The sequence below is a fragment of the Lithobates pipiens genome, unplaced genomic scaffold (assembly GCF_037356315.1).
Source record: "Lithobates pipiens isolate NorthernLeopardFrog02 unplaced genomic scaffold, aLitPip1_a1.2 Scaffold_8, whole genome shotgun sequence".
NCBI classification, from domain to species: Eukaryota; Metazoa; Chordata; class Amphibia; order Anura; family Ranidae; genus Lithobates; species Lithobates pipiens.
Window position 1 is genome coordinate 628,526,934 of NW_027507903.1, and position 12,432 is coordinate 628,539,365.

At 42.6% G+C, this 12,432-nt stretch overlaps 1 protein-coding gene across 1 annotated transcript; it reads left to right on the top strand.

Annotated features, from left to right (window-relative positions):
- Window positions 1-225: 225 nt before the first annotated feature.
- LOC143964019 (olfactory receptor 1M1-like) lies at window positions 226-2,908 on the top strand. The gene has a single exon (XM_077473736.1). The coding sequence runs from the start codon at window positions 524-526 to the stop codon at window positions 1,502-1,504; it is 981 nt and encodes a 326-aa protein (XP_077329862.1). The 5' UTR covers window positions 226-523; the 3' UTR covers window positions 1,505-2,908.
- The last annotated feature ends 9,524 nt before the right edge of the window (window positions 2,909-12,432 follow it).

Sequence of the window (12,432 nt, forward strand, 5' to 3'; positions counted from 1 at the left end):
TTTGAAGCTGTCATTTTTTGATATTTTTGATTCACTCTCATTAATTAGTTAAATTATTAGTCTGCAAAAAAATTAGTCTACAAAATAATTTCCCTATATACCAGTAACAACAATTCCCATGAAATTATCCTTGAATACGTTATATTCCTAATGGTATCAGGATCCTATCTAGTTATATATAAAAGCAACCAAAAACTGTTATGGGATAATTTAGCATCTAGCCAAGAGACATTTACCATTATTATGATTTTTGTCAAAATAATTTATCATCTATGGAAAGGTAATTAATAAAAATTAGCTGTGAATGCTTTATGAGCTCTGAGACTCTCATCAAGCTCACTTTGCTATCACTCTGTGGCAGAGTTTTCTTTTTTTTACCACAATAAATTATGTACATTACAAACTTGGTCCTAGTTAAAAAAAATATATATTTTTTATTCAATCTTCTAATTGCCAATGTGCAAAATGACCTGCCAACAGAGACCAATCAGAAATGATATTCCAGTAGCCTTGCGCCAGTAAAATGTATTGTGATTGGTTACTACGGTTGTGTCGACTGTGGGCTATGGATAAGAAAAATCATACCACAATTGATGTGATCCACCTTTTAGGTTTTCAGAGCCCAGGGAATTTACAATTTTTGTTCTTTTTTATTTTTTTTACTATTTACTCTTTGACAATGTGTGGAAACCTCTTGATCGCCGCACTGGTGTTCTATGGCAAAACCCTCCACTGTCCTATGTACTTCTTCCTCACCCAACTGTCTTTATCAGATATCTTGCTGGCAACTGCTATTCTTCCTAACATGCTACATGCTATCTTGATGAAAGGGACTTTCATTCCATTATCTGCTTGTGTCACGCAGTTTTTTTTCTTTGGCATCTCAGAAACTTTGGACAGTCTTCTTTTGACAGTGATGTCTTATGACAGATATTTGGCCATCTGTAAGCCATTGCATTATGTTTTGCTCATGAACAATAGGGTTTGCTGGATAATGGTCATCACAAGCTGGATGGCAAGTATTTCAATAGTCTTAATTCACACTTTGAGCATATCACAATTACAATTTTGTGGGCCAGATATCATTGACCACTTTTTCTGTGATCTTGATCCCATTCTAGCACTCTCCTGTTCTGATACCACCACTGTCCATTTAGAAGTTACATCACTAAGTGCTCTTTTTGTAGTCATCCCATTCTTTATCATCATTGTGTCATATGTTTATATTATAGTCACCATTTTCAAAATTTCATCCAATGTTGGAAGAAAGAAAGCTTTTTCAACCTGCAGTTCTCACATGACCGTTGTTTCCATCTATTATGGCACTCTAGTTTGTGTTTATTTGGTCCCAAGTAGGGGACAATCATGGAACGTTTCTAAGTTTCCATCCTTATTGTATACTGTAGTCATTCCGCTGCTGAATCCCATTATATACAGCCTGAGGAATGAAGACTTGAAAAGGGTCTTAGGAAAACTAATAAGCAATTATTTTACCATGAACTGAAATAAAGGAGTCCATAGAAAATGTTGAGAAGAATTTAACCAAGCATGCAAGATAAGCTCAAGTTAATGTTTGTAAATTCATAGTTAAAAACATTCTAAATAGTTAAAGATGTAGCTAATGCATTTTTAATGAGCAAATGTGTACTGTTTTTCTTGAAAACCTACTATATATTACATATTAGTTTCCCATTTAGGAAATGTATATACAATCCTGGATTTTAGTTAAATATCTTTTTGAAAATGACTTAGGCAAGCCTTGAATGTTTAGCTGTTAAACACTTAAGGACCATAAAGATTTACCCACATCCTGACCAGGCCATTTTTTGCGATCGGGACTGTGACGCTTTAACTGACAATTGCATGGTCATGCGACGGTGTACCCAAACAAAATTGGAGTCCTTTCTTTCTCAAAAATAGAGCTTTCTTTTGGTGGTAATTGATCACCTCTGCAGTTTTTATTTTTTGTGCTATAACCAAAAAATACAATATTTTTTACATTTTGCTATAATAAATATCCCCCCCCCCCCAAAAAAAACAACACATTTCTTAATCTTAATATTTATTCTTCTACATATTTTTGGTAAAAAAAAAAGTTGTAATCATCGTATATTGATTGGTTTATGCAAAAGTTATCGTGTCTACAAAATTAGGGGAAGGATTTATGGCATTTTTATTATTATTATTTTTTTTTACTAGTAATGCCGGTGATCAGCGATTTTTAGCAGGACTACGACATTGTAGTGGACAGATTGGACACTTTTGACACTTTTTTAGGACCAGTGACATTGTTACATTGAACAGAGCTAAAAATAGCCACTGGTCACTTTATAAATGCCACTGGCAGGAAAGGTATTAACACTAGGGGCGATCAAGGGGTTAAGTGTGTCCTAGGGAGGTGTTTCTAACTGTGGGGGGAGAGGACTGACTGGGAATACAGTCAGATCCCTGTTCCTGATCACTAGGAACAGACAATCGCACTGAGCTTTCCTGTCAGAATGAGGATGTGCTTTGTTTACACTGGCAGATCCCCATTCTAGGGCCACCCTGCCACAGTGTATATACAGTGGGTGGTCCTTAAGTGTTTTTTAAACTAGTCAGAGGCTTTGACTTTAAACCCAGACTTACATAATGCTGAAGGCCCAATGATCTATGTTATACATGTTGGGACCAGTTTACTTGATTGCTTGCCCACCCATTTTTGCTTAAAGCGGATCTTCAGTAATTTTTTTCATCTTTCCATCTATTAAATCTTCTACCCTTGTTGTTTTAACTTTGGATAGTAAAACATGTTTTTTTTTTTCTGCCAGTAAATACCTTATACAGCCCACTTCCTGTTTCTTGTCTAATAATTAGCCTAGGCTTATGACATCATGCACAGCTCTCTGCAGAGCTGGAGGAGGTTTGATGAGAGAGGAGATAACAGGAGTCTGTCTGTATATGTGTGTGTGTGTGTGTGTGTGCCTCTGTGTGTCTGTGTAAATTCAGGAAGTGAACAGGTAGCATATTAAGCTGCCCACAGTTACAATGGCTGCAGCCAGAATTAATGGAGGGAGATTTTTGCAGGATAGCTTGAAAATCTCTGGCAGATGAACCTGATAAGATGACAGATGCAAACCAGAGGTCCCTACAATTATTGTGTGTGAGTCTGGGTGTGGTTGCCACCATTAGTCATATCTGGAAAACCACAATTGCTCCTTGTAGGACTTTGAAGGCAACTTCTTTTTTTAATACAAACTTTTATTATGACAAAAAAGAAAGGGCATATACAATAAGTGACTGCTACAAATTGATCCATAACATGAGAGATACAACACAGTAGACAAATCTATAGCAGTACAGAGGATTCATTGGTGCAGGGGGTATGGAGGGCAAGGAAACAAATAGACTAATATAGTATCCCCCACTTCCCCGTGCGGGGGTAGAACCTGTACCGCTATATAGGTATCTGAGTATTGACATGCCACTAAAATCATAAAACAAAGAAAACAAAAGCATAACCTTAAAAACTTAAAAACAAGTCAAAAAGGTACAGGGCCGGAAAAACACTGATCCTTGTCATTATCCCCATTTAGGGTGTGCAGACTCCAAGTCTCAAGCTGCATGTATAAGGTCCTTCAGGGAGTCCAGGACTTCCATTTGAGGTCGTATACATGCATGGTGTCCATGATTGTATGATAAATCCTTTCCATAAGTTGAATGGCAGCCATTCTCTTAAGCACCTGATCCCATGCAACCGTAGGAGAGCGCCAGAACAGGGCAATCGACCAGTGTACTGCACTAAAAAGGGTATGGGAAAGTTTTTGGTCGGGGGGGTAGAACCTGGGATATCAGCAAAGAAAAGGCATATTTGGTAGGTAACGTGATGGGGTACCAATAATCCCCGACACTCTGTCATTCACTCTCTGCCAGAGGGCTCTGAGGTCCGGACAACTCCAGAAAATATGAAGGTGGTTTCCCAAATCGGGACAACCGAAACTAGTTTGGTTGTGAAGGGCGGCAGGGAATGCTGGATTCCCAATGAAAGAGGCCAGCTTAGGGTTAAAGGGGTGAGAATTTCCTTCCATACAAAGACCATAGGCGAAGCGACTGACTCACAACAGAGTTCAGGGCGGAAATCTCCTTAAAGAGGAAGTAAACCCTGGTGAGTTTACTTCCTCTTTCATTCCCTGCAAAGGCAAAGCATAATGGACTACTATGCATCGCATAGTAGCCCATTATGTGTCACTTACCTGACACAGGAGACAGCGAAGTCACCGCTGTCCCCTGTAGTCCGGCGCATCCATATTCTCGGTGGGGTCTCGCAGCTCCGCCGCTGTCATTCGGCGAAGCTGCGATGACGTCACTCCCGCGCATGCGCACGGGAGCCGACAGCTCCGTTGTTGGAAATGCCGCGCTCAGTGCGCCTGCGCGCCGTAAACAGAGGTGCCTGTCTTCGGGCAAATATCTCCTAAACCGTATAGGTTTAGGAGATATTTCTTGGACCTACAGGTAAGCCTTAATCTAGGCTTACCTGTAGGTCAAAGTGGTTTGTAAGGGTTTACAACCACTTTAATATAAGGTGTTTTAGTCCATAATGGGCCTGGGAGGTAATAGGGGGCCACCGAGGTTGGCTCGAAGCGCAGCCAGGGTATAATCCTTGGGGAAGAGTGCCATTGAGCAAGTTGGAGGAGTCTGGCTGAGAGATAATATAGCCAGATATTAGGGAGACCCAGACCACCCATATTCATAGCTCTGTAGACCATTTGCTTGCCTAAGCGGGGCTTTTTGTTATGCCAGACAAACGTATTAATGTCCATCTGCAGAGATTCTAGTGTCTGGCGGGGTATATAGTTGGGTAAGGATCTAAATAAAAATAAAAGTTTAGGGAGGATAGACATCTTGACTGCCTGCACCCTGCCCAGAAATGTAATATGATAAGAGTCCCAGGAGTGTAAGAGTTGTCTAATGCGGGTAAACATAAAAGGATAATTAGCTAGGTATATTTTATGGCTAGATTGGGCTAGTTCAATCCCCAGATATGACATAGTCTGGCCATCCATAGGAAAGCCAAAATTAGCTTGAATCATTGCAGTGGTCTGTTGGGGGAAGTTAATCAGGAGGGCCGAACACTTAGAGAGGTTGACTCCCAGACCAGACAGACCACGGAAATCATGCAGGATGGAAATAGGGTTAGGTATGGAGACAATAGGGTCCGACAAAAACAGGAGCACATTGTCCGCATACATGCTTAATTTAAATTCTTGGTCACCCTTAATATAGCCCCAAATGTTGGGGTTAAGATTAATTGCCCTTGACAGGGGTTCAATGGCCAGGGCAAATAGCAAGGGTGACAATGGGCACCCCTGCCTGGTTCCACGACCTAGAGTAAAATATTCCGAGTTGCAGCCCGGAAGCTTGATCCGAATGCGTGGGTGGTGATAAAGCGCCCTGAAACCATGGACGAAGGCTCCTGAAAAGCCAGATTTCTCCAGAGCCAATTCTAGATATGACCACAGCACGCTGTCGAACGCCTTGTGAATAGCAAGGCTCAAAAGCAAAAATTTTCGGGAAAATAGGTCAGCATCCTGAATGACATTAGAGGCAAGTCTGATATTATCCGTGATCTGCCCGGTCGGTATGAAACCCGTCTGATCCGGGGAGATAAGGGAGGTGATAATTTTAGAGAACCTGTCAGCCAGAATACGGCCAAAGATCTTAAGGTCTGTGTTTATAACCAAAATTGGCCTGTAGATCTGCAGGAGGGTGTGATCCTTATTTGGTTTGGGGATCAGGGACATGTTCACTAGCAGCATGTCCTCAGGGAAAGTATTTCCCCCGAGGACATGGTCATATATTGTCCTGAGGTATGGTGTTAAAGAGGCCTGAAATTTTTTATAGTATTGGGCCAAAAATCCATCCAGCCCAGGGGTTTTGGAGGGTTTAAGGGATTTGATAACTTTAATTATTTCGTGATCTGAGCAAGGGGCATTTAGGTCCTGGATTTGTTCAGGGGACAAGCTAGGAAGCGGTAAGTCCTCCAGCCAAGTCCGAAATGCCGAGTCTGGGGGGGAGGCCGGAGGGGAGAGGAGGTCTGTATAAAATTTTGAATTTTTTTTAAGTATAACGGAAGGGTGGGAAACTACCGTGCCATTGGTGTTTCGTAGCCTATAGGTATGGGGGATTGGATAGATTGGTTTAGTTTCTTAGCAAAAATGGCCAAGGCCGAGTTGCTGTGTAACAGAAATTTGGCCTTAGACCAGCGTAAAGTCTTCTCTGTTCTGTCGGACAGGATTTTGTCAAGCTCTAGTCTGTGCGAGTTGATTTGTTGTAGTAGGTTAGGGTCATGGTCTTGGTTGTGTAAATGATAAAGTCTGTCTAGTTCAACTGTGAGCCTGTTGATATCAGTCAGTCTCTGCCTATTTCTCTCCGCTGCTAGTTGAATCAGGTGTCCCCTAACTACCACCTTATGGGCGGCCCACAAAATTGAGGGGGACACATCATTCGTATCGTTATTAGTAAAATATTCGGAAATGTGGGAGGAGATTTGGGCTACCATGATTGGGTCTGACAGGAGTGCTTCATTTAATCTCCAACCCGCCACGGAGGGCTTAAGGCCCATATGGGTCAGGTCCAGGGATACCATCTGATGATCAGACCAAGGGCAGGGGTGATTGGTCGCGGAGGTGAAGTTTGCCAAAAGAATCAGGGAACAAAACAAATAATCCAGTCTGGAGTAGCTGTCATGAGGGTGGGAATAAAAGGTATACTCACGGGCCCCTACATTATGGGCTCTCCAGCAGTCAGTCAAATTATGGGAGAGGATCATTGCTTTCAGGGATTTAGAAAAGGCATTGGCAGAACCTCTGTCCCTACTACGGTCAAGCACTGAGTGAGCCACTAAGTTGAAGTCTCCTCCTACCAACATGTGAGGGGATATGTAACCATTAGACATGTGCATTCGTTTTCGTCCGAATGCATTTTCGTCCGAATTTCAGCTATTTTCGTTTTCGTTTTGACAAACGATAACGAAAGCACAGAATCCGAAAAACGAAAGATCCAACATAAATAAATGCTTTATTTTCATTTTCATTGTTACAACAGTTCGATATAGAATAGGAGATTCGACATGACTCTGACAATAACAATCTGTCTATAGAACCTGTGGTCGAATGTGCCTAACCTTACCTCTATTAGTCCAAGATTATATAGAGAAAATATTCGACAGAGAAAAAAGATTTGACAGAGAGAAAAGATTCTGCAAGTTACTGTTCTAAAAAGTGTTTGGGGACCCGGGTCCTGCCCCAGGGGGACATGTATCAATGCAAAAAAAAGTTTTAAAAACGGCAGTTTTTTCGGGAGCAGTGATTTTAATAATGATTAAAGTGAAACAATAAAAGTGTAATATTCCTTTAAATTTCGTAGGGGGGGGGGGGTGGTGTCTAACTGTCTATAGTATGCCTGTGAAGGGGCTCATGTTTCTGGTGCTTAGAACTGTCCCTGCACAAAGTGTCATTTATGCAGGAAAAAAAGTCCTTTAAAATCACTCGCAGCTATTATGAATTGTCGGCTCTGTAATACAGAGAACACTCATTGAAAGTCATTGATAAAAAAATAAATAAATAAATTTAAAAAAAAGCGTGGGGGTCCCCCAAATTCAATTACCAGGCCCTTCAGGTCTGGTATGGATATTAAGGGGAACCCTGCCTCAAATTTAAGAAAAAAATTGACATGGGGTTCCCCCTAAATATCCATAACCAGACCCTTCAGGTCTGGTATGGATATTAACCACTTCCCGGCCGCCGCACGACGATGTACGTCGACAGAATGGCACGGGCAGGCATAAGGGCTTACATGTACGTCCCTGCCTTCCCGCGGGTCGGGGGCCCGATCGGGCCCCCGCCCGGTGCCTGCGGCGGTCGGTATTCATTCGGGAGCGATCCGGGATGAGGGGGCGGCCATTCATTCATGGCCACCCCCTCGCAATCGCTCCCGACGAATAGAAATCCTTCGTCACATCACTTCCTCTCCTGTAATGTAAACACAGGAGAGGAAGTGATGTAATCTCTCCTCCGTGTCGGTATTTTTCGTTCCGACACCGAGGAGAGAGGATCGGGGAGTTGCACCAACACGACACTACACAGTAGAACATGCCAGGCACACTCACACCCCCCCGATCACCCCCCCAATTACCCCTGCCCCCCAGTCACAGTGACACCAATGTCATTTTAATTTTTTTTTGCATTGGTGTCATTTATGACTGTAATAACTGTTAGGGCAGTTAGGGTTAGCCCCCTTTAGTTCTAATGTACCCCCCTAACCCCCCCAATAAAGGTTTAACCCCGTGATCACCCCCCGTCGCCAGTGTCACTAAGGCTGGGTTCACATTGCAGCGGTTTATGAGAACGAATGTGATTCGCACCGCACTGCAGTGCAAATCACATCCGATCTCTGTGCGATTCGAGTTCAGCCATACAGATAGTATGGCTGAATTCGCATCGCACCCGCCGCACCCGCCGCAAATTCGCACGGGACCCTTTTTTTGGCCCGCAGCAGAATCGGATCGCATGGGTGTTCACACCATGTGATCCGAGTTTGCAGATCGCACTGCGATATGCGAACTGATCTGGGGGTGTCATTAACATTTCACTGACACTCCCTGCAGTTTGCATAGGGCAGTGCGAACTGCCGCCGGGAGGCATGCGATGCGGGAACCTGCCGCGGATTCGTGGCGTTCCCGCATCGCTCCAGTGTGAACCCAGCCTAATAAGCGATCGTTTTTCTGATCGATGTATTAGTGTCACAGGTGACGCTAGTTAGGCAGGAAGGTATTTAGGTTCGCCGCAGCTTTTTATAGCGCCAGGGACCCCCATATACTACCGCATAAAGCCCCCTGATTGCCCCCTAGTTAACCCTTTCACCAGTGATCACCATATAACTGTTACAGGTGACGCTGTTTGCTTAGTTATTTTTTTATAGTTTCAGGGCACCCGCCATTTATTACCTAATAAAGGTTTAACCCCCTGATCACCCGGCGGGTGTCATTTGTGACTGTAATAACTGTTAGGGCAGTTAGGGTTAGCCCCCTTTAGTTCTAAGGTACCCCCCTAACCCCCCCAATAAAGGTTTAACCCCGTGATCACCCCCCGTCGCCAGTGTCACTAAGGCTGGGTTCACATTGCAGCGGTTTATGAGAACGGATGTGATTCGCACCGCACTGCAGTGTAAATCACATCCGATCTCTGTGCGATTCGAGTTCAGCCATACAGATAGTATGGCTGAATTCGTGTCGCACCCGCCGCAAACTCGCACGGGACCCTTTTTTTGGTCCGCAGCAGAATCGGATCGCATGGGTGTTCACACCATGCGATCCGAGTTTGCAGATCGCACTGCGATATGCGAACTGATCTGGGGGTGTCATTAACATTTCACTGACACTCCCAGCAGTTCGCATAGGGCAGTGTGAACTGCCGCCGGGAGGCATGTGATGCGAGAACCCGCCGCGGATTCGTGGCGTTCCCGCATCGCTCCAGTGTGAACCCAGCCTAATAAGCGATCGTTTTTCTGATCGCTGTATTAGTGTCACAGGTGTCGCTAGTTAGGCAGGTAGGTATTTAGGTTCGCCGCAGCTTTTTATAGCGCCAGGGACCCCCATATACTACCGCATAAAGCCCCCTGATTGCCCCCTAGTTAACCCTTTCACCAGTGATCACCATATAACTGTTACAGGTGACGCTGGTTGGTTAGTTATTTTTTTATAGTTTCAGGGCACCCGCCATTTATTACCTAGTCTCACTAGTGTACCCCTAAATTTAGGGGTGTCTACTTTCCAAAATGGGGTCATTTGGGGGGGGTTTGTGCCATCTTGGCATTTTATGGCCTTCAAAACTGTAACGCCCTTAGAAAGCCTGAAGGCGGTGCTTGGTTTTCGGGGCCCCGTACGCGGCTAGGCTCCCAAAAAGTCCCACATATGTGGTATCCCCGTACTCAGGAGAAGCAGCAGAATTTATTTTGGGGTGTCATTTCACATATGCCCATGGCATGCGTGAGCAATATATCATTTAGTGACAACTTTGTGAAAAAAAAAAAAAGTTTGTAATTTTCCCGCAACTTGTGGCAAAATATAAAATATTCCATGGACTCAACATGCCTCTCAGCAAATAGCTTGGAGTGTCTACTTTCTAAAATGGGGTCATTTGTGGGGGTTTTGTGCCATCTTGGCATTTTATGGCCTTCAAAACTGTAATAGGTAGTGAGGAGTGAAGTCAAATATTTACGCCCTTAGAAAACCTGAAGGCGGTTCTTGGTTTTCGGGGCCCCATACGCGGCTAGGCTCCCAAAAAGTCCCACATATGTGGTATCCCCGTACTCAGGAGAAGCAGCAGAATTTATTTTGGGGTGTCATTTCACATATGCCCATAGCATGTGTGAGCAATATATCATTTAGTGACAACTTTGTGAAAAAAAAAAAAAAATTAAAGTTTGTAATTTTCCCGCAACTTGTGGCAAAATATAAAATATTCCATGGACTCAAAATGCCTCTCAGCAAATAGCTTGGGGTGTCTACTTTCTAAAATAGGGTCATTTGTGGGGGTTTTGTGCCATCTTGGCATTTTATGGCCTTCAAAACTGTAATAGGTAGTGAGAAGTGAAATCAAAAATTTACGCCCTTAGAAAGCCTGAAGGCGGTGCTTGGATTTCGGGGCCCCGTACGCGGCTAGGCTCCAAAAAAGTCCCACATATGTGGTATCCCCGTACTCAGGAGAAGCAGCAGAATTTATTTTGGGGTGTCATTTCACATATGCCCATAGCATGTGTGAGCAATATATCATTTAGTGACAACTTTGTGTAAAAAAAAAAAAAAAAAAATTTTTTTTGTCATTATTCAATCGCTTGAGGCAAAAAAATAAAATATTCAATGGGCTCAACATGCCACTTATCAATTTCCTTAGGGGGTCTACTTTCCAAAATGGGGTCATTTGGGGGGGGTTTTGTACTGCCCTGCCATTTTAGCACCTCAAGAAATGAGATAGGCAGTCGTAAACTAAAAGCTGCGTAAATTCCAGAAAACGTACCTTAGTTTGTAGATGTGACAACTTTTGCGCAAACCAATAAATATACAATTATTGACTTTTTTTTTACCAAAGACATGTGGCTGAATGCATTTTGGCCTAAATGTATGACTAAAATTGAGTTTATTGGATTTTTCTAATAACAAAAAGTAGAAAATATCATTTTTTTTCAAAATTTGCGGTCTTTTTATGTTTATATCGCAAAAAATAAAAATCGCAGAGGCAATCAAATACCATCAAAAGAAAGCTCTATTTGTGGGAAGAAAAGGACGCAAATTTTGTTTGGGTACAACATTGCATGACCGCGCAATTACCAGTTAAAGCAGCGCAGTGCCAAATTGTAAAAAGACCTCTGGTCATTTACCAGCAAAATGGTCCGGTCTGAAAGTGGTTATTAAGGGGAACCCCGCGTCAAATGTAAAAAAAAAATTTTTCTTAAATTTGAGGCAGGGTTCCCCTTAATATCCATACCAGACCTGAAGGGCCTGGTAATTGAATTTGGGGGACCCCCACGCTTTTTTTTTATTTATTTATTTATTTATCAATGACTTTCAATGAGTGTTCTCTGTATTACGGAGCCGACAATTCATAATAGCTGCGAGTGATTTTAAAGGACTTTTTTTCCTGCATAAATGACACTTTGTGCAGGGACAGTTCTAAGCACCAGAAACATGAGCCCCTTCACAGGCATACTATAGACAGCCCCCCCCCCCCACGAAATTTAAAGGAATATTACACTTTTATTGTTTCACTTTAATCATTATTAAAATCACTGCTCCCGAAAAAAACTGCCGTTTTTAAAACTTTTTTTTGCATTGATACATGTCCCCTGGGGCAGGACCCAGGTCCCCAAACACTTTTTGGGACAGTAACTTGCAAATTAGTCTTTACAATTAGCACTTTAGATTTTGAACGTTGGAGTCCCATAGACTGTAATAGGGTTCTAGAGTATGTTATATACTAGCTCCGTCGAATCTTCTTTATACATTCGACAAACACCATAAGCCTTCAAAGACAGATTTGATCGTAATTCATGTGGATTTTCAGACTAATGCAATTTTTGAACGAAAAACGAAATAAATAAAAACGAATTTCAGGAGTAACTAAATAAATTAAGTTTTCGGACGAAAACGAAATTCCGAAACGAAATATTTTACTCTGCACATGTCTAGTAACCATCTAGGATCCGGAAGAACTCCTTAAAAAAAGCAAGTTGTGAATCATTAGGGGCATACACATTCGCCAGTGTGACCTGTTTGCCCTGCAAGGAACCCTGAAGAATTATAAATCTGCTTTCTGGGTCCTTGTACACCCTATCCATGTTAAATAATACTCCATTTCTAAAAAAAATGGCCACCCCCAGGATTGGGATCCAAAAGTG